At 41.8% G+C, this 22,122-nt stretch overlaps 1 protein-coding gene across 1 annotated transcript; it reads right to left on the minus strand.

Moving 5' to 3' along the window:
• cacnb3b (calcium channel, voltage-dependent, beta 3b) lies at nt 1-21,882 on the minus strand (the record flags this gene model as incomplete). The annotated part of the gene is made up of 13 exons (XM_063209623.1): nt 1-81; nt 5,882-5,928; nt 6,642-6,812; nt 7,458-7,553; nt 7,955-8,106; nt 10,069-10,160; nt 10,367-10,425; nt 16,054-16,134; nt 16,554-16,573; nt 17,515-17,564; nt 18,336-18,457; nt 21,171-21,293; nt 21,757-21,882. Coding segments are annotated over 12 exons (1,122 nt in total), but the record flags the coding sequence as incomplete, so codon positions are not given.
• Between the last annotated feature and the right edge of the window lie 240 nt (nt 21,883-22,122).

Raw genomic sequence — 22,122 nt, forward strand, 5'->3', positions numbered from 1 at the left:
GCTGAGATGGACAGGCCCTGGAGAACCAGAGGCTCCTGGAAGTTGAAACCGTCTGGAAGCGTCTTGGCCACATGGACCCACCTGTAGGTCAGACAGAGGTATGAATAGAGACACAAAGGGTAAGTGACTAACCCTTACTAATGGGGGCAGCTGTTGCCTAGTGGTTAAGGACATGGGCTTTAGATCTGAGGGTTTCAGGTTCAAATCCCATCCTTCCACTCCCTATCTAACTATCTAACATTGCTGAGGTGCCCTTGAGCAATGCACCTAATCCCACACGGCTCCAGGGACAGTAACCATTACCCTGCACTTACAGTAAATGTAATAGAAAGTTGCTTTGGACAAAAGTGTCAGCTAAGTGAAATATAATGTATTGTAATGTAACCCTGACCCTAAGTGACAGCAGAAGGTTGAAGGTTGGAAGTTGGTACCAGTAGGAAGAATGAGGGAGATCTCTGGCACCCTCAGCCATGGCTAACGCTTGAGCAAGGAACCTAGCTAATACTGCCCTACAAAACAAGAACGCAGTAACTCAGATTCTGGCAAACTGAGAAAAAAGGCTTCAAAGTTTCCTATATAACTGTGTTGTCGGTAAAGTGGTTGTGAAGTTGTGAAGCTATAATGAAACAACTCGAAGCTTATTTCCATTGACTTCTTTATCTGACTTCAAACTGAGTGGCATGTATTACAGGTTCTCTTGTTACTGCGCATACACAACACTGATATGATACACAGGTGATGTGACTTATATACGGGGTGTAACACATTGATGTATGACTGCGCATAATAAAATAGATCCTTACATCACATCACCCTTCCTTTTGAGATAACATCATAACAGTGTAAACAAATACTTAAATGTTTACTCAGGTTATCCAAGCTGTAGCATTTCCTATTAACACCTTTAACTCATTAAGTGTATTCAAAACAATAGCCTCTTGATAAATTTAAACTATAAGGCTTCTTACTTAAACCCATTAACTGAAAACTCAATCTTTAATAAAATCAGTCCTTTCCGTAGTCTTGTCTTGAATTCAGGACCTGTAAAGAAAGCATGTTAATTTCAGCCTGGACATCCTGTAAAACAAAATGTTATTAGTACTGCACAAAGTCTTTGTATCTTTCTGGAGGCTTCACTGCACGGCCACGATGAGTCTTCTCAGGAGTCGGTGCGGCCTCCGCTGCTGGTGGCTGGGGATCTGGACTCTGGTGCAGTTGAGTGTCGGCCTGTGCATCCAGCACAGGTGTAGGTTGCTCAGGAACAGCAGGTGCGTCTTGCTCCGGCGCTCCTGGGCCGTCATCCTGGTCGACTTTGGGCATGAGATGATGACGGTTGCGGCGCAGCACTCCTGTCTCTGTTTGTATGAGATAGGATCTTGGAGTCTCACTCATTTTGAGCACTTTGCAACATTTTCGCCATCCTTGCTCGCTGTCAAGCTTCAGGGCAACTGTGGTTCCAGGACTAAGCTCAGGTAAGTCTTTGACATTGTGTCTTTTGTTGAAGTTGCGCCTGTAGCTTGCTTTGGCTTTGGCGTCTGCCTGTTTCACCTTGTGCAGGTCGGGCCAGGCAGGCTGTAGGTTTGATTCCAGTGTGGGGATCGGTGTCCTGATCTGCCTCCCCATGATGAGCTGCGCTGGGCTCGCGCCTGTGGCCTGGAGAGGAGTAGATCGGTAGCTCAGCAGAGCTGCAAAAGGGTCAGACTGTTTCAGAATTTTCTTTGCGGTCTGTACAGCCCTTTCTGCTTCACCATTAGCCTGAGGGTAATGGGGACTGGTTGTAATGTGTTGAAAGTCATAGTCCTTTGCAAACTGCTGAAATGCTCGGCCACTAAATTGCGGGCCGTTGTCTGTAATTAAGACGGAAGGACAGCCCCATCTTGCGAATATGCACTTTAGTCTGGCACGGGTTGTCTCACCAGATAAGTTAGGAAGATGTGCAATCTCTATATATCTAGAGAAGTAGTCTATAGCAACTAGATAGTATTGCTTGTTCAACTCACATATGTCCGCTCCCACTCTTTCCCACGGACGGGCAGGCAGCGGGGTGGTCAGCAGCGGTTCTTTCCTCTGTGTAGGTTGTGACTCTCGACAGTCATTGCAGCTGCTGACTATCTGCTGAATGTCTTGTCCTATGGCGGGCCACCAGACGCTCATCTGCGCCCTCTCACGGCACTTCACGATGCCCTGATGTCCGCTGTGAATCTTTTGTAAAATGTCAGTGCGCATGCTTTGGGGTATGACAATTCTGTCACCGTAGAGCACTAGCCCCTTGGAGATGGACAGGTGGTGTCTCTCACTGAAGTACGGCTTCACTGCATGAAGGACATTAGCAGCATACTTGGGCCAGCCGGCCCTGATGTAGTGTCTCACCTTTTCCATATCCGCATCTTTCTTTGTCTCTGCCCTAACAATGTCCAATCTGGTGGGCGAGATGGGCCATGCGCTGCTGACTGCTTCCTCATACGCCTCCACCTCCTCGATCAGCTCACTGACCTCCGCAGTGATGACAGGTTGGGGGCTTCTTGAAAGCGCGTCGGCTACAATTAGCTCTTTGCCAGGCACATACACTGCAACTGGATTGTAACGCATCATTCTCATTAGCAATCTCTGACACCTGAGTGGGACTGCGTCAAGGTCCTTGGCATTTATTAACGGGACGAGTGGTTTATGGTCAGTTTGGAGGGTGAAGCTTTCTAGGCCATACAGGAATCTGGAGAACTTTTCACACGCCCATACGGAGGCTAAGCACTCCTTCTCAATTTGTGCGTATCTTTTCTCGGCATCTGTAAGCACTCTTGAGCAGTAGGCTATTGGTTTCAGTACACCCTGGTGCTCCTGTAGGATAACACCGCCCAGTCCATAACTACTGGCGTCAGCACTAACAATTGTTTTCTTAGTGACATCATAGAATGCCAAAACAGGTGATTCTGTGATTAGGACTTTTACCTTGTGGAATGCTTCATCTTGAGCCGGGCCCCAGGTCCATGCTGTGTCTTTTCTCAGGAGCTCGTTGAGTGGCCTTGTGACCTCAGACAGGTGTGGAACATACCTGCCCAAGTAGTGGACCATGCCTAGCATCCGCCTCAGGTCAGAAACATCCTCAGGTGGCTGTAGCTGGGTTATGGTGTCGATCTTGGCATTGTCGGGACGTATGCCATTGCTGTCGATCACGTGCCCTAAGTAGCAGAGCTGGCTCTGTCTCAGCAGACACTTTTCATTGTTCAATTTCAGTCCTGCATTCTCGATGGTGCGTAGTGCACTCTGAAGTCTTTGTTCATGTTGATCTGCTGTGTTTCCGTACACTAAAATATCATCCATGAAAACTGCTACTCCCTCTTGGTCTTTTAGGAGCTCTGCCATTTCTCTCTGGAAAATCTCTGGCGCACTTGTAATTCCGAAAGGCAAGCGTCGGAAGTAGTACCTGCCAAAGGGTGTTAAAAACGTTGTCAGCTTTGCACTGTCCTCATGTAAAGGCAACTGCCAGAAGCCACTGGCTGCGTCGAGGAGTGAAAAGACTTTGGCTTCTGCTAGCCTAGGTAGGATTTCGTCAATGGTGGGGAGCATGTATTTCTCTCTCTTTACGGCTTTATTGAGCTGTTTGAGATCTACACAAATCCGAATTTGTCCATTTTTCTTGGGGACCGCCACCATCGGCGCACACCATTCAGTTGGCTCTTTTATCTCCTCTATTACACCAGCTGCCATCATTCTTTCTAACTCCAGCTTGACTCTGGAAAGCATTGGCACAGAAATCCTTCTGGCCGTTGCGACACTGTATGGGACAGCATTGTCTTTCAAGCAAATCCGAATTGGCTTAATTTTTAGCAGACCTATGTCTGTTGGGACTGCTGAGCTGAGCTCGTCCAGCCTTTTGACTAAGCCCATTGCGACTGATGCTCCGCGTCCTAGGAGGTTGTTCACAGAAGATCCACTCACTACGAACAGCTTTATCTTAAATGGCTTGTTCTTCACAGTAGTTGTGACAGTAAACTGCCCTTTGCACAGTAGTTTCCCTCCTGGGCTCTCTAACTTGGCTGTCACTTTTGTCAATTTAGGTTTGCATTTCAGGCTTAATAATGTCTTTTCAGAAATTACACTGATATCAGCCCCTGTATCAATTTTGAAATTAACAGCAGTGTCAAGTATTGGGAGAGTAATAGTCCATGCACTGTTTTCCTGCACATCCCTGGTCTCACCTAGGAAATGTGTGGCAACGGCGCCATCTTGTGGTGCACAAATGTCATTGACCTCTCGGGTGCGGCACACTATTGCAAAATGTCCGTTTTTATTGCACCGTCTGCATGTTGCATTTTTAGCTGGGCAATCATTCCTCCCATGGCTTCTGCCACATCTTTTGCATTTCCACTCACCAGTGCTTTCTTTCTGTTGCTTGTTGGCTTGTCCGTGTCCGCTTTTGGGTTTCCACTTTCCCTTCTGCTGCTGCTGTTGTCGCTGTCGTGCCACCTCGTTCACATGAGCACTGTTGCTAGCTGTTTGTTCACTGATGTGTTCTTTCACTTGTTCCGATTGTCGCACTAGTTCCACTGCTGTGGCCAACGTTAATTTCGGCATTAATTGCATCTTTTCAGACAGTTCTTTATCGATAATTCCGACAACAAGCCTGTCGCGGATGTTCTCATCCTTCACATTTGCAAACGCACACGTCTGGGCTAGTTCATGAAGGCTGCGAATGTACTCTTCAGGGGATTCGCATGGCTTCTGAACACGCAGGTGGAATCGTGCGCGCTCGTGTATCACGTTAACTTGAGGCACAAAATAGTTGTCAAACTTTGCTAACACACTATCATAGTAAGCCTCTTCTTCTCCTTCTTCGAAAACGAATGTACTAAAGATCTGTTCTGCCTCCTTTCCGAGTGCATAAATCAAAGTAGATACTTGTACCTCGTCTTCCTCTTTGTTTAATTTCACCGCAGTCCTGTAGCGGGAAAAACGTTGCTTCCATTCCGGCCAACGCTCAGGATGGTTGAATTCAAAGCTTTCTGGAGGATGGAATTTCGCCATTCCTTAGCTTCTGACACCATGTGAAGTTGTGAAGCTATAATGAAACAACTCGAAGCTTATTTCCATTGACTTCTTTATCTGACTTCAAACTGAGTGGCATGTATTACAGGTTCTCTTGTTACTGCGCATACACAACACTGATATGATACACAGGTGATGTGACTTATATACGGGGTGTAACACATTGATGTATGACTGCGCATAATAAAATAGATCCTTACATCACAGTGGTGGTGACACTTCCTGGTAATACTTTTTTAGGATAGAAATTAAATGCACACAACCCAACCCGCCCCCCCCCCCCCAAAAAAAACATTTATGTGTCTTTTTGCCACAAAAAACAGAGTTACTGCGTCCTTGGCTGGTATTACTGCCACAAAATGGAGTTACTGCATGAGTTACTGCATTCTTGGCTAGTATTACTGTCTACTCCGAAACCATTCCCATTGGAAAGTGCAGCAGTAACTCACGGACTTACTGCGTTTTTGTTTAGCACGACGTAACCTTTAATCCAACACCACAGTAACTTTTTTTGGGTCATTTTTGCACTTTCAAAATTATTTTTCTCTAAAACGGGACAGTGTTGGACCACCATTTTTTGACACAAGACAAATGAGGTAGTTTAAAGCCCATTTCCGATCTAAAAAAAAAAAATCTACCATTTTTGAGTTACTGCGTTCTTGTTTTGCACGTCAGAATACCTGGCACCTAAATAACTTGCTTTGGAGTTATAAGGAGAGTAAGTTGCTTTGGATAAAAGCATCAGACAAGTGTAACGTGACGTTATTTAACAGATGATTGAGGGATCCTTCTAATAAAAAGTGGTGGTAGATATGAAGATGTACTGAATTTGACTTACCCTGATGACTGAAGTGCTCATTCAATTAATTCTTGTGTCTCTGAGAACTGATATGAAACACAAAAGGTCAAATGTTATGAAATGTTATACAAAACAAAATGTGCTGAAAATTCAAGAATAGTTCAAGAATAGTTTTAGAGTGCCTGCGGTTTCTACATTTACTCTTAACAAGAACTGGATTCTCTAATGGTCTGTCCGTGATGTCCACGAAGATCTTCCGGTTATCACTTGTGCATTAGAAGCCTCCATTCCGTACTAAATTTAGCATTTATAGCTTGTATTCCCTGGGTAAAACAGATGCTATCTAGATGGACTCATCACTCTCTATGCTGCAGAGTCAGCTAATGCCCAAGATGTCAAATTAGCCTCTTAAACAGCCAATGCTGATGCACTGAATATGTAATGACTTCAAGGTCAGATGGATTTCCCAAATTGGCGAGTATATACCGCATGTGTGTGTGTGTGTGCACTTAACATCTTAATCACACAATGGTGTTCATCACCAGACCTGTTGGCTGGGTTTGTTGAGTGTGCTAAAGGGAAGACTAAAACGATAGATTATGTGCAGCTGTGGCCAAATGGTGCTAGGGTCTTGTGATCAGTGGGTAGCAGGTTCATATTTCATGCTGATACAGGAGGTAGAATGGCTAAATTGGCCTAAGTATCTATCCCCATGTTGTTCCAGGAACTGTGCCATGTATCTACAGCAGATCGAGATGCTTTGGGCTACTGCAGTGTCAGAGAGTGTGCAGGTATGTACCTGTTGGCTAGAGTTGGCTGAGGGAGGGGTGGCAGCGTTGGGTTCCACTAGAGGGTAGAGCGGGGCGGAGCCAGGGTAGTGTGTCGCCCGCCAGTAGAAGTCTAGATACTCGGCTAAGTGCTCGCACGCGTCCTCCAGCTGGTTCTCATCCAGGATGACATCAAACATCTCCTACAGTGCACACCAGATCACAAAATAGTCAACAATAGACACAGAGATATCAAACAGACAGTGGACATCACAGCACAAGACAGTCAGAAATAGTGGGTGTGACAAGGATACTAGTATGTAGAAGTAATGGGGACAGAATGGGGACCAATCATACTTGAGTAAGACATCTACATCACCTAAAATGGACATGATATCACAAAACCATGAAAGACAGTAGATAAAGACAGAATTAATTGTCTTCATTTTGTGTGCAGTAAAAAGGGAAACAGCTTCAAACTGCATGCAGATGTAAAGAAATGTACATGTTGTTTCTATGCTTCAATATGACATTTCTATCTTGTAGGCCTATATGAGTGGGGGCCCTAATTCCTCTTCTGTAGAGTTAATTATTTCAAGGTAGAAAAAACACTTGAAGTGTTTCTTTAACTCCTTTGCGCAGAGCCTATGTTATAACCTTACTGTCAACAAAACTATAATGACCAAGTCTTAATTTGTAACTTAAGGCTCTCTATAATGTCATAGCAATGCTGTTGTGATGTAGTTGAGTCTTTTCAGCAAAGCATGAACAGGCTGGCGTGCCCCTTTGGTCAAAGAGGTTATGAATATTTTTGGATGGTTTCTAGAAAAGTGAGTAGAGGACCTTACCGGAGGACACTGCGCCAGCTTATCGCCTGCCATCATCTGGACGTTGAGGTGTTTGCTTTGTGATTTTCCTCTGGACTTTATAAGTCTCTGTAGGACCTGGGAGATAGAGAGAGAGAGAGAGAGAGAGAGAGAGAGAGAGAGAGAGAGAGAGAGAGAGAGAGAGAGAGAGAGAGAGAGAGAGAGAGAGACCAAGAGAGAGAAAGCAACAGAGAGAAAGAAAGAGAGAGAAAGAGAGAACAAAAGAGCAAAAACAAGATTTGTTCCAATTCAATTGAGTGAAAAGCAAATTAAAGGAATGGAGGCACAAATAAACGTCACTAAAGGGCAGCCATTTTAATTATTTATTTTACTGTACCAATGAAAAGGTTATATGTGCCTGCAGGGGCAATTGCTTAATAAATTCCTGCGTTTCTGCCCCCATTTTTATAGCACCTGTCTAGCCGAGACAATATACAGTAAATACAGGGTTCTGCCGTGTTCATGAGACGTGTTCATACCTTTGGCGAGGAGACCTTGACATAGACTATGATGGGGGCTAGGGAGGTCTTGAGGAGCTGGGTTGGGTGGTTAATGGTGTCGGCATCCAGCACCACTAGCTGAAGACTCTTAGCCAACTCAAATATCCTCTCAATCTCACCCTGCACCTCCGCTGCATGAACAGAATAAAAGATAATAAAAGAGAATAGAATAGAATAGAATAGAGCAGAACAGAACAGAATAGAACAGAATGCCTTCAATTAAGTTTATTGCCATGTCAGCATAGTTGACTTTGTTTTGACTCATACCGTATAATGGACAACACATAATAACATCAAAGACATATAGGTCTAATGGACAGAGACACACAACAGCAGAGCACATACTAACCCCAACTCCGATGAAGTTGGGACGTTTGGTAAACAGTGAATAAAATCAAAATGCTATCATTTTCAAAACACTCAATCTATTCATTAGATGGAGAATAGTGAAAAGACAACATATTAAGTGTTAAAACCGAGAAACAATATTGTTTTGGGGGACATATGTACTCATTTCTAATTTGAGAAATCCAACACGTCTCAAAAGAGTTGGGACGGGGACAATAAATGGCAGCAAATGTCGAGGAAGACTAAAAACAAAATAAAAGACAACACTTAACAGTTAAATACATTAACCGATGAGATGATTTTATATAAAAAACAGTGTTAATTCCTATCTTGGACATGATTTCACCAGCTTAAATGGTGGGTGTATTCCTTGTCATGTTTTGCAATGTTTTCATTTCTGTAGTGCTTACAGTGTGACAGGTCTTGACCAAAAACCCACCATTTTATCACATGCTGGTCCTTATGATGGAGCCAAACTGTTAAAACATAGTAGAGAATGCAATTTGACCTTACTATGTGGCAGTAATCGAAGATCTCCCTTCAAAATATAATGCATGAGTGGCTTTTCATGCTGTTTAAAACCCATTTATACCATTCAGCACTGTATTTAACTCTACAGATGAGTGAGAACATCTTAACCAATGCACTACTGCATCCGCATGCCATCATGGAGGCTGACTTTTGAAGCTAGCACTAACACAAGTTGGATGGTCCATTTTCACTGTAGCACAGGATGTGCAATGCTCTATTATTGTCAAAAAGAATGGACTTCTACAACTTCTGCTGACTTCTGTAAGCAAAGGACAGTTTCCCATGTCTTCTGGGTCTATTTCAAGTGAGCTCAGGTGCTTAGGAGAATGTTAAACCCCTGTGTCATTTTCATGCATTAAGCATTCTTAATATGGTCAATTTTCAATAGCTCTAGCACTCCAGGAATTAGAGTGAGACTACAGCCAATATATATTTCATGATGTCATGAACCTATACAATGATTTTATTAACAAAAATATGTCTTACATACACTCAATCGTGGTAAATCAAAGGGAATTCAAAAATGTATGTAATAACTATGGTAATTATTCCCTTTGCATCTTTAATTCTGAGTGACTCAGCCTCTCTGTGATGATCTTATACCTGGACACCTATATTGTCCGTCAGTACAATTCATTTTGAAATGTTCTTCTTTGTTGTTTTATCTTATTTGGATGTTTACTAAATTTCACTGATCCCCGTCCCAACTCTTTTGAGACGTGTTGGATTTATCAAATTAGAAATGAGTACATATGTCCCCCAAAACAATATTTTTTCTCGGTTTTAACACTTAATATGTTGTCTTTTCACTATTCTCCATCTAATGAATAGATTGAATGTTTTGAAAATGATAGCATTTTGATTTTATTCACTGTTTACCAAACGTCCCAACTTCATCGGAGTTGGGGTTTGTAAATATGCACAGACAGTAAAACAGTAGCGGATACCCAGTAGTCATGGGACAATAGACAGTGACGCTAAGCAAACAAGTTGCACATTAAATTGCATACCGGTAATAGAGTGCATGCCGAAGCGATACCATGGGTAACGTGCATAGTGTTGCCTCTTATGTAGATAAATCCCAGCCTTAAATTACACTAAGTTTTAAACTTTTTTTTTTAACCAATTTACAATATGCACATTTCACAAGTATGTTCAAAGCATTTGCTGTGTTGGCTTGCCATGGGTTATGAGAAGCAATGTATCTAACTCACCTAGACTGCAGCGGCTGTTCATGATAGGCTTCTTATTGATGACAGACTTCTTAGCCAGAGACAGGTCAGCTGTCACCCGAGTTATCGAGATTCTGCCCAAGAGGGAAAAGACCAGAAGTGCACGCTTCATTAGTGCAAGTACATTCTTTACATTACATTGCGTTACATTACATTACATTTAGTCAACGCTTTTATCCAAAGCAACTTACAATTATTCATTTTCAGCACTATACACCTTGGCATTAGACACCTTATTTCTGTACATACATACAGGGGAAATAAATACAGTAGCTCTCACCTCCCATCGAATCTGTGCTTCAGGAAGTCAAATAGAGCTTTCTGCATCATGTCTGTCACCTGTAGAGCATGGACAAGCAATGAAGGAGTCAAACCTATTCAATTGATGTTTATAATATGCAATATGCGATAGAATCATGTAGTGGCAATCGTTTTGAGAACATAACATAACTCTCACATCACAAGCTACACTAGATAGATGTGTGTTACGTAATAGCTAATGTTGATATTTGTAAAGAATCGTAGAATTTAATAATATTATCGCCTGTCTACATATATTTGAATTCCTATCTAAATCAGTGTGGAGAGCTCCTAGGCTAGCCCAGACAAAACTTGCTTCATGGTGGTCAACATATACAGTTAATACGTGGGGAATTACTAATTCATTACAAGTGACAATTAGGCTGTTATCCATGACACTGCTCAGCCACAATGAATGTCAACTATAGCCTACAGAGAGGGTTTATACTAAAATGACACTGACAGGCTATATTTTCGTCTGAATGGAGTAGACGATTCTAAACCAGAAATGAAAAAAGAACAAAATCTCTCTGAAGGAATGAATTAAGCCAAATGCAATTATCTCATGTCACCTCATGCTCATACACACTGGCTGAAGCTCAAAAGAGTGTATTAAAGTGAGATTTGAAAACAATAAACACAGGTGTCAGACAAGAGTAATAAATGTTTAGGGTATTAAAATAATTACCCTATTATTTAGGATAATAAAATGCTATCTGTGATGGCACAGAATTGGGGAGGTGCTGAAGTAAAAGTAGTCTTACAGGTGTAATTACAATACTAGTGGTATGATATTATGGTTTCAACTTTGTAATATCATACTACTAGTGCTGTAATTACATCTGTATGAGTAGGCCTACTTTTACTTCTATTTAATACGACGTCTGGTTGTCAGTGGGTAAGGTGGGTGGGTGAGGGGTGGGATCATGTCCTTTGGTTGATCTGATATATGTGACCTGGTAACACTTTATAATAAGTACCCCTTTTTAGGCATTACTTAAGGGTTAGTTAAGCCTTATTTTATCATTAGTTAACCCTTAGTGAATCACGAGTTAATCATTATCTAAGCATTATTTCTCATTTCCTAACTATTATCTACTACCTTTAGTAAATGGTTAGTGTGTGCTAATATAACGGTTCGCTAAGCAAAGTTAAACCTTAGTTAAGCCTTATTTTTAACATTAATTAACCCTTAGTGAATCACGAGTAAGTCGTTATGTATGTGTTATTTCATCATAAGCAATGCTTATCAAGTCATTTGTTAACGTTTTGGAAAGCATGGAAAGGTTTTCACTTTAAAAGTTCCCCAGATATGCGCAAGTAGTGAGTTGTAACTTCTTGTTAATGCCTAACAAATCATTTGTTAACGTTTTGTAAAGCATGGAAAGGTTTTCACTTTAGATCAGTTCCCCAGATATACTTAAGTAATGAGTTGTAACTCCTTGATAATGCGTAAGCAATGCTTAACAAGTCATTTGTTAACGTTTTGGAAAGCATGGAAAGGTTTTCAATTTAAAAGTTCCCCAGATATGCGCAAGTAGTGAGTTGTAACTTCTTGTTAATGCATAAGCAATGCCTAACAAATCATTTGTTAACGTTTTGTAAAGCATGGAAAGGTTTTCACTTTAGATCAGTTCCCCAGATATACTTAAGTAATGAGTTGTAACTCCTTGATAATGCATAAGCAATGCTTAACAAGTCATTTGTTAACGTTTTGGAAAGCATGGAAAGGTTTTCACTTTAAAAGTAGTGAGTTGTTACTTCTTGTTAATGCATAAGCAATGCCTAACAAATCATTTGTTAACGTTTTGTAAAGCATGGAAAGGTTTTCACTTTAGATCAGTTCCCCAGATATACTTAAGTATTGAGTTGTAACTCCTTGATAATGCATAAGCAATGCTTAACAAGTCATTTGTTAATGTTTTGGAAAGCATGGAAAGGTTTTCACTTCAAAAGTTCCCCAGATATGTGCAAGTAGTGAGTTGTAACTTCTTGATAATGCATAAGAAATGCCTAACAAATCATTTGTTAACGTTTTGTAAAGCATGGAAAGGTTTTCACTTTAGATCAGTTCCCCAGATATACTTAAGTAATGAGTTGTAACTCCTTGATAATGCGTAAGCAATGCTTAACAAGTCATTTGCTAACATTTTGGAAAGCATGGAAAGGTTTTCAATTTAAAAGTTCCCCAGATATGCGCAAGTAGTGAGTTGTAACTTCTTGTTAATGCATAAGCAATGCCTAACAAATCATTTGTTAACGTTTTGTAAACCATGGAAAGGTTTTTACTTTAGATCAGTTCCCCAGATATACTTAAGTAATGAGTTGTAACTCCTTGATAAAGCATAAGCAATGCTTAACACGTCATTTGTTAACGTTTTGGAAAGCATGGAAAGGTTTTCACTTCAGAGAAGTTCCCCAGATATAGGCCTACTTAAGTAGGCCTAATGGGTTTTAAATCCTTGATAAAAGCATAAGCAATGCTTATTAACTCATTTGTTAATGTTTTGGATAGCATGGAAAGATTTTCACTGAAAAAGTTCCCCAGATATGCGTTAGTAATGCGTTGAATCTTCTCGATAATGCATAAGAAATGCCTAACAAATAATTTGTTAACGTTTTGTAAAGCATGGAAATGTGTTCACTTTATATCAGTTCCCCAGATATACTTAAGTAATGAGTTGTAACTCCTTGATAATGCATAAGCAACGTTTATCAAGTCATTTGTTAATGTTTTGGAAAGCATGGAAAGATTTTCACAGAAAAAGTTCCCCAGATATGAGTTATTAATGCGTTGAAACTTCTTGATAATGCTTACGCAATGCTTATCAAGTCATTTGTTAACGTTTCGGAAAGCATGGAAAGGTTTTCACTTTAGAACAGTCCCCCAGATATACCTAAGTGATGGGTTATAAATCCTTGATAATGCATAAGCAATGCTTATCAAGTCATTTGTTAATGTTTTGGAAAGCATGGTGAGATTTTCACTTAAAAAGTTCCCCAGATATGCGTTAGTAATGAGTAGTGACTTCTTGGTAATGCATAAGCAATGCTTATCAAGTCATTTGTTAACGTTTTGGAAAGCATGGAAAGGTTTTCACTTTAGATCAGTTCCCCAGATACTATACTTAAGTAATGGGTTATACATCCTTGATAGTGCACAAGCAATGCTTATCAAGTCATTTGTTAATGTTTTGGAAAGTATGGATAGGTTTTCACTTAAAAAGTTCCCAGATATGCGTTATTATTGCGTTGAAACTTCTTGGTAATGCATAAGCAATGCTTATCAAGTCATTCGTTAATGTGTTGTAAAGCCATAACAGGTTTTCACTTTAGATCAGTTCCCCAGATATACTTAAGTAATGGTTCGTAATTCCTTGATAATGCATAAGCAACGCTTAAACAAGTCATTTGTTTAATGTCCAGAAACATCCATGAGGGGCAGTCGCATGAGCCTCAACTTAGGCCTAGGCACACACTAACATCACACACTAACCATTACAAAAGGGTTAAATAAGACTTCACTGATGCTAAAGCAAGAGTTTACAAACCGTTACCATACATGCCTAATAGTACTTGTTAATGGTTAGGTGGTAGGAGACAACAAAGAGATAATGTTTTTTCATAAATAAAGGTAGGTTATCAGACATTTTAATGATGGTTTACTAATGCTTATCAGAAAGTTAAATCACCATAGACGAATGATTAATTAACAGTACTTAATAATTTCACAGAAATACTTAATGACTGACTCGTGATTCACTAAGGGTTAACTAATGCTTAATTTTGTTTAGCGAGTAGTTACATCAGCGCACACTAACCATTTACTAACGGTATTAGTTAATGGTTAAGAAATGAGAAATAACACATACATAACGACTTACTTGTGATTCACTAAGGGTTAATTAATGTTAAAAATAAGGCTTAACTAAGGTTTAACTTTGCTTAGCGAACCGTTACATCAGCACACACTAACCATTTACTAACGGTAGTAGATAATAGTTCGGAAATGAGAAATAATGCTTAGATAATGATTAACTCGTGATTCACTAAGGGTTAACTAATGGTAAAATAAGGCTTAACTAACCCTTAAGTAATGCCTAAAAAGGGGTACTTATTATAAAGTGTTACCTGTGACCTTGTTCTTTAGTATATGTGAGAAGGTCGAGAATAGCACATCAAAGAAAAGCACAGCATGGCAGCGAACACACTACAGCTCAGTACAGCACAGACACATCACGGTACAGAACAGCACAGTACAGAACAGCATAGTAGAACAACACAGCAGGGTAGCACACTACAGCACAGCACAGCACAGCACAGCACAGCACAGCACAGCACAGCACAGCACAGCACAGCACAGCACAGCACAGCACAGCACAGCACAGCACAGTCAAGCAGAACAGCATCATAGCACACATAACACACAGCTCAGCTCAGCAAAGCACAGCACAAAGCATTATGGTATAGCACAGCACAGCTCAGAACGACACAGCATGTCATAGCACAGCACAACACAGCACAGCACAGCACAGCACAGCACAGCACAGCACAGCACAGCACAGCACAGCACAGCACAGCACAGCACAGCACAGCACAGGGCATTGGCAGGGGAGTAGTGAAAGTTTAATGTGTTTTGCATGGACGGGGGAGATGACAGAGGGGGAGGATGAGGGGGAGGAGGAGGAGGAGGAGGAGGTGAAGATGGAGGAGGAGGAGGTGAAGGAGGAGGAGGAGGAGGAGGAGGAGGAGGAGGAGGAGGAGCGGTTTAATTTAGACTGGCAATGAGAATAGATGTCTCGGAGAACAGAGAGAATCTGCTCTTGCCTCTCCCCACTGGCAGAGAGAGAGAGAGAGAGAGAGAGAGAGAAAGAGAGAGAGAGAGAGAGAAAGAGAGAGAGAGAGAGAGATACGGAGATCGAGAGATGTAGAGACAGAGAGAGTGGGAGGGAGAGGAAGAGAAGGAAAGAGAAAGGGAGAGGCATACACAGAAAGAGAGATAGAGAGAGTGATGAAGGGAGAGAGTTAGAGAAGGAGAGAAGGAGGCAGGGAGGGAGAGAGCAGGCTGACGTATGACTGTGAAACATTTCTGAAGCGTTTCTGTGGAGCGCAGCGCATGAATTTTTCACAAACACACACTTGTATGCAGGAACACGAGCATGCGCACACACACGCAGACACACAAACACACTTCTACATTACACAAAGATACGGACAAGCACACATATGCATACATACAATCACGCAAACATAAGCACGCATACACATATTCGTATGCACATAAACACACACAGGCATGAGCACTGACAAGCAGACATAAACACAACAGGATCAAACGGTAGGTGTGTTGTACTGTGTGCAGATCCTATCTGAACATCCACACACATAGACATGCAGCCATGCATACATATATGTATAGACTACCCACAGACACACAAACGCTCCCATGCATACATGTATGTGCACCCACAGATATATGCAGCTTCACTGACAGGACGCCATAGCGAAATGATGCACAGCACACTTTGCCGTGTTAAATGAACACTTAAGAGTGTAGAGCCAACACCAGGAGTGTTAAATTCGACTACCAGAGTGTCAGTTTAACAGTGTTACTGTGTTGCTGTTGCATCAGGTTTAGTATGGGACTTAGCATGGGGCTTAGCCTACCTCATATCCTTTTAAAGAGGGACCCACCAACACCACTGGCCGCATGGATGGCACCACGTCATATGGTGGTACATGCTCCGTCTGCGGATAACAGATAACCACCACATGGATTCCTTCTTATTAAACGATTTTTTACAGCCTCAGTGCGGTAGACAGATTCACATATGGCCACTTTGACTGTGTACATGAGAAATATTGAAACATTCTACACTGCGAAGAGGCAAATGATAGTGGATGGTTATGAGCTAGGCATGTTCCCTCTCGCTCTCTCTCTCACACACACGCACGCTCGGATGCATGCATGCACGCACGCGCACACACAAGCATACATGTAAACACACACATACACACACACACACACACACACACACACACACACACACACACACACACACACACACACACACACACACACACACACACACACACACACACACACACACACACACACACACACACACACACACACACACACACACACACACACAGCTCAAACTTACCTGCTTTTGCTTCTGTTTGGCTTTCGAGAACAAAAGAATAAACACTCAGGAGATTTACATAATCAGACCAAGTCTCATCACAGCATCTATTCTTTCAGATTGCAAAATAAAAAAATCAGGGACGCTTACTATACATTTTTCAATGCTATTACCTAACGTACCGGCAGGGTTCTAAATGAACTTTTTTTCATCACCAGCCAAAGTGGCTAGTAGAAGTTAATCTTACTAGCTAAACACACACTGGGTCAAAGTGGCTGCTCTCTTTTCCACCAGCCATACTGGATTTTCACCAGCTATTTTGCAGGTTGGTTGGTGTTAATTTAGAGCCCTACCGGTATCTGTAATAACAATTTCAACGCTACCTAGCCCTCATGCCAAATCGGACATCAGGTCATCATCAGAACACAAAGCCCGTTCCTAGGCAGAAAGTCACCCTGTCACATTTCACATTACCTCTAAAACTGACTCTCTGATCTAACCGTCTTGAGAACACCTGTCGGATTCACAGCTGATTAGATAAAATCTGTGACTTTTTTTTTTATAATTCCAGAAACCAGGAATAACATGTCTGATGTCTGAGAAGCATGTTACATCCAAATCATCTTAATTAAAAGAGGTAAGTTTTGGGTAATTGGACTCATTTCCTCTCTTCACTGCAAGAATTTCTCAGTTCAAATTCTGATGTGGCAATCAGAATTCTCTGTCTGATTCTGGTTTCCATATTAGAATTAGAACTGAAAAAGGCTCCCAGTTGAAGAGACAAAACATCTAAAAGCTCTAGACAGAAGTCCAGTTAGACATCTCTGACATCTCTGATGCCATTGTGACAATACACCCAAGCACAATACAGAACTCCTTTTCCAGTATAATAAATATACCCAATCCAAACACATGACTCTTTTCCAGACATAAGAATTCACCCAACCCCAACACAATGCTCCTCTCCCAGCATGCACCTCACCTGCAGAGGGAGGGGTGGATCTCCAGCCGCCAGATGAAGCAACAGCTTTCCTGCAGGGCAGCAAGCAGTTACAGCAAAGATTACAGCTACTGACTACTATTATACACGTTCCTATAGGACATGTCGTTACAGCAACAAAACAAAAAACATTTTGCTCAGATAGAACAACATAATGCATCACTATTGGAGCAAATATGAAAAGTCCCAGGCTGCATTCAGAAGTTGAGCACAAAGGGCTGTTGATGACCCTCCCTCTTCTTCAATTCTCAGTTTATATTCGGCGACTTGCTAATACCAGATATGATCCTAATGCTGTCTGCTACTGCAGTGCAATACCAGACCTTAATTTGTTATGTTGTCTAAAAGGCCTAATTTTAACACTGTCGCTAATAAATATTAGACTTTCTGGAGTTTAGAAAGACATCACTTCTAATCCAGCTACTACTAACTGACACTATTTATCAACTCCTCCTTATAGTGCTAGATGGTTCCGTCTCTTGTGCAGATTCGTCCTCATGCAGTATTTAGTAACATCAGTTCCCATTACCAATTTAAAGATCACACTCAGTCGGCTACAATTAGTACATCTTTCCAGTAATATCACAATCTCTCTCTCTCTCTCTCTCTCTCTCTCTCTCTCTCTCTCTCTCTCTCTCTCTCTCTCTCTCTCTCTCTCTCTCTCTCTCACACTCACACACACACACTCACACACTCACACACACACACACACACACACACACACACACACACACACACACACACACACACACACACACACACACACACACACACACACACACACACACACGTAAGAGTCCCACCTCTGGGCAGCTTTCTGTTCCTGTTTGATCCTCATGGCCTCTAGTTTGACTGGGCTAGGGATGAACGTAATGTCTGCTCCCTCCTTCACCAGGCGCCCGATCCACCAGTCATTGTTATACTTCTGCAATACCAACAAAAACACAGTAATACCAATCCACCAGTCATTGTTATACTTCTGCAACAACATATTCCCATAACCCGCCATTGCCAGTCTTGCAATAGTATTCTGCAACACCACAAGAATAATACATTGCAGGTGATACACTGATCCACCAGTAATTGTAATACTTCTGCAAAATGCCAGCAGTGGCCTTAGCATCACACCAAGTGGTAATATGTTCCCATTACCAGTAATTATTATACTGGAGTATCATGGTACAGCACAGCAGCCTTATATGCACCCATAACCAGTCAATGGCCTCGTTTACATGAGACATTTAATTCAGAATTAACTAAGTTTAATTCTAAAAAAAAAAAGCTTACATCATTCTGCTTTGAAAACACAATGTAAACACTTCACAAGTGCTAAGTATGGAAACCCGACAGAACTATTTAATTCTGAATTATCAACATGTTACAGTGGCCATTGCTATACAACGGCACAGCATAGAACACTGGCCTTAGCATCATTTGATACTCATATGCATGTGTTATTACAGCATAACATCAACATACTCCATAACCAGATATTATCACAACTCTACAACAGCACGTCACAGTGCAGTCAAACCAAGGTGGAGTCACCTTCATTTCAAAAAATGCTAGCATGACAATATTATTATTAAATGCAAGCCTGACAATAATATGAATTAATATTAAAGGCTTGAGTGTGTTTCCTGGAGAAGAGGATATATGGAAATATGGGCAAGTCCATAGCCGACACATGCTACCTGCAGGTGTGAGTGCAGTTTAGTGCAGTTTAGTTGCTTGGACTGTGCTTGGTGTGTGTTGTGTGTGTGTGTGTGTGGAGTGTTGTGTGTGTGTGTGTGTGTGTGTGTGTGTGTGTGCGTGTGTGTGTGTGTGTGTGTGTGTGCGTGCGTGTGTGTGTGTGTATGTGTGTGTGTGTGTGTGTGTGCGTGTGCATGTGGCTCCAGGCTTTGTCTCCATTTACCGATGACTAAGTCAGGTCTGGCCTCAGTCATCAGTGTTAAAGACTGACCCCTCTTAAGTCTGGCACAGGGACAGTGTCACTGCAGGTGCTCGTGTGGTACTTGTTTAGATATTTGGTTTCACTTCACTGGCTACACTTTCACCTTTAAACCCATTGATGCCTGATGTTGCGTTGCGCAACATTGGCCCTGGCGCCTGGAGCTCCATTGCGCAACATTCAGGCTCATAAGACTTGAGACAACTTTATTAAAAATCCCTGTTTGTTTGAGATGAATGAACACATTCTAATGAAAGATGAGGGTCTTAGTATTTGAATGCAACTTATGTGCTTCAGAAGCTGAGATATTTAGGTTTTTTATAGGCCGATGGTAGCTTTTCCTAAAAAGGTCTCAGGGATTCAGCACCTTTTTTTGCAAGTTCCTTAGGCGTCAATGGGTTAAACTCCACGGCACAATTTACCGTTGTTCAGAGTCTGGCATGGCAAATCTGTATTTTAGGAGCTTCACATACTGTAATAGCTACTATCACATTAAACATTCCTAAGGTAAGTGTGTGGGCCACATGAAACATAAATAATGACCTTGACCCAGTTATTATTAATAACAATAATGAAATACGCTATTTGACTGGTAAATGGTATTCATTTCCTTCCCTAGTGGGAACGCAGTGCAGTAAATGACTCAAAGAAATATGAGATACTATAGTAGCTTCGGTAACACTTTATTTTAGGGACACATCTATTAGCACTAATACATATAATGTCCCTGTATAAGTAACTGTATAAGTAAGACATGTACAAAGCAAAATGAAACATTTGTTAGGCATGTATTCGCAAATGTCTTGTTCATGCACAACAAGGGATTTATTAACAATTTAACCTTAGTAAGGACCTAGTAGGCCTTAGCGTTTGCTTAGTACATGCCTTACAAGTTACTTATGCAGGCATTAACATTGTACTACGTATTAGTGCTAATAGATGTATCCCTAAAATAAAGTGTTACCGTAACTTCTAAACCCATGTTTCTGATCATAGTACAAGTACATAAATACATTGAATATCTACATTGTGTGCCTCTCTCAGCTCTTTTAGGTAAATGGTATTCATTCATTGTTGTGTGAATGTTGTCTGAATTAGGCAGTTACACTTTGAGTTATAGCTTGATATCGGGACACCTCGTTGGCCACTATCCTTAACGTAATGTTGTAGTAACATAGTGAATCCTGAGTAAATACGAATAAGGGACTACTGAATGGTTGGAAACTAGAGATGCACCGGATCCTGATTTTTAGGATCCTGCCGGATACCGGATCCACTGCTTAAGATCCTGCCGGATCCGGAACCGGATACCGGATCCTACGAAAGGGTTGAAACACATAGCCTACTCACACAAGTGGGCCCTTTTTATCACGTTGGCTCAAACTATTTTGACTTAAAAGCCTTGGCTACCGGATCCTGGATCCTGGAACCGGATCCGGATAGTCTGAAAAAACCCTATTATCCTGCCGGATCCGGAACCGGATCTTGGATCCTGTACATCTCTATTGGAAACAAATAACTCTAGAAGCTGATTACGGACTGAAGCTTCAATAGTCATGCTGCCCATTGCATAGTCAAAGTTGTGTGTGCGTGCATTTGTGTGTGTGCGTGCATGCGTGTGTGCACATGTGTGTGTGTGCGCGCGCACGTCTGCGTGTGTGCATGCGACTCTCTCTCTCTCTCTCACCTCTTTGATGTGGAGGAATTCTTTGGTCTCGAAGTTGATGGCCGCTCCCTGGACAGGACAGTCCTCGTCCAGGGCCCCACAGTAACTCACGTTGGTCTTGACGGCAAACGCTACAGGTTTGGTCTGCGCAGTAAACAGCACATTAAAAACCAGCACCGTAAGCACCTGCCATCTGTAGGCAGCCGCCATCTGTCCCCATAATGTGTGTGTGTGTGTGTGTGTGGTGCCGAGAAGATAATTTACAGTAAAGGAGACAGCATACTGTCCTCCTCTGAATATTAAAGGGGGAAGGAATTCACATACATACGCCGCATCAAAGTAAAAGATGCTGAGCATTAATAAAATGAAGGCAACATGTCTCATGGATCTTTGTAAGTTGGTTCAACCCAACAAGGCTGTGGATATTTATAATGGGCAATGTAAAGCTATCAATCAAACATGTTGACACAAAATCAACACTTAAGTGTTTTTGTTGTAATTTCAGAGGGCCCCTCCTCCAAACGTACAGCTAGGCTCATACACCTTGTCACACACGCACACACACGCGCACGCACACACACACACACTTGTGTGTACCCCAGTGTACCTTGGCCCGGTCGAGCTGCTGCTGGGCTAGGCGCTCGGCTTCACGCCGAGACGCCTCCTTGTCCTCCTCCAGGGACACGTCGGAATCAGACGGTCTACTCACATAGGAATCGGCTGAACCCTGAAGGGAGAGAGAGAGAGAAAGACAGAGAGAGAGAGAGAGAGAGAGAGAGAGAGAGAGAGAGAGGGAGAGAGAGGAAGAGAGTTGTGTTTTAGGTCAGAATCAGATGGTCTACTTGCGTAGGAATCAGCTAAACTACAGACAGAAGAGAACAGCTTACTGATAGAGTAGAGAGTTTATCACATAAGGAATTGGATTAACCCTAAAGAGAGAGAGGTAATCAAGAAAGGGAGGGAGGGACAGAGA

Source organism: Engraulis encrasicolus, chromosome 10 (assembly GCF_034702125.1).
Source record: "Engraulis encrasicolus isolate BLACKSEA-1 chromosome 10, IST_EnEncr_1.0, whole genome shotgun sequence".
NCBI classification, from domain to species: domain Eukaryota; kingdom Metazoa; phylum Chordata; class Actinopteri; order Clupeiformes; family Engraulidae; genus Engraulis; species Engraulis encrasicolus.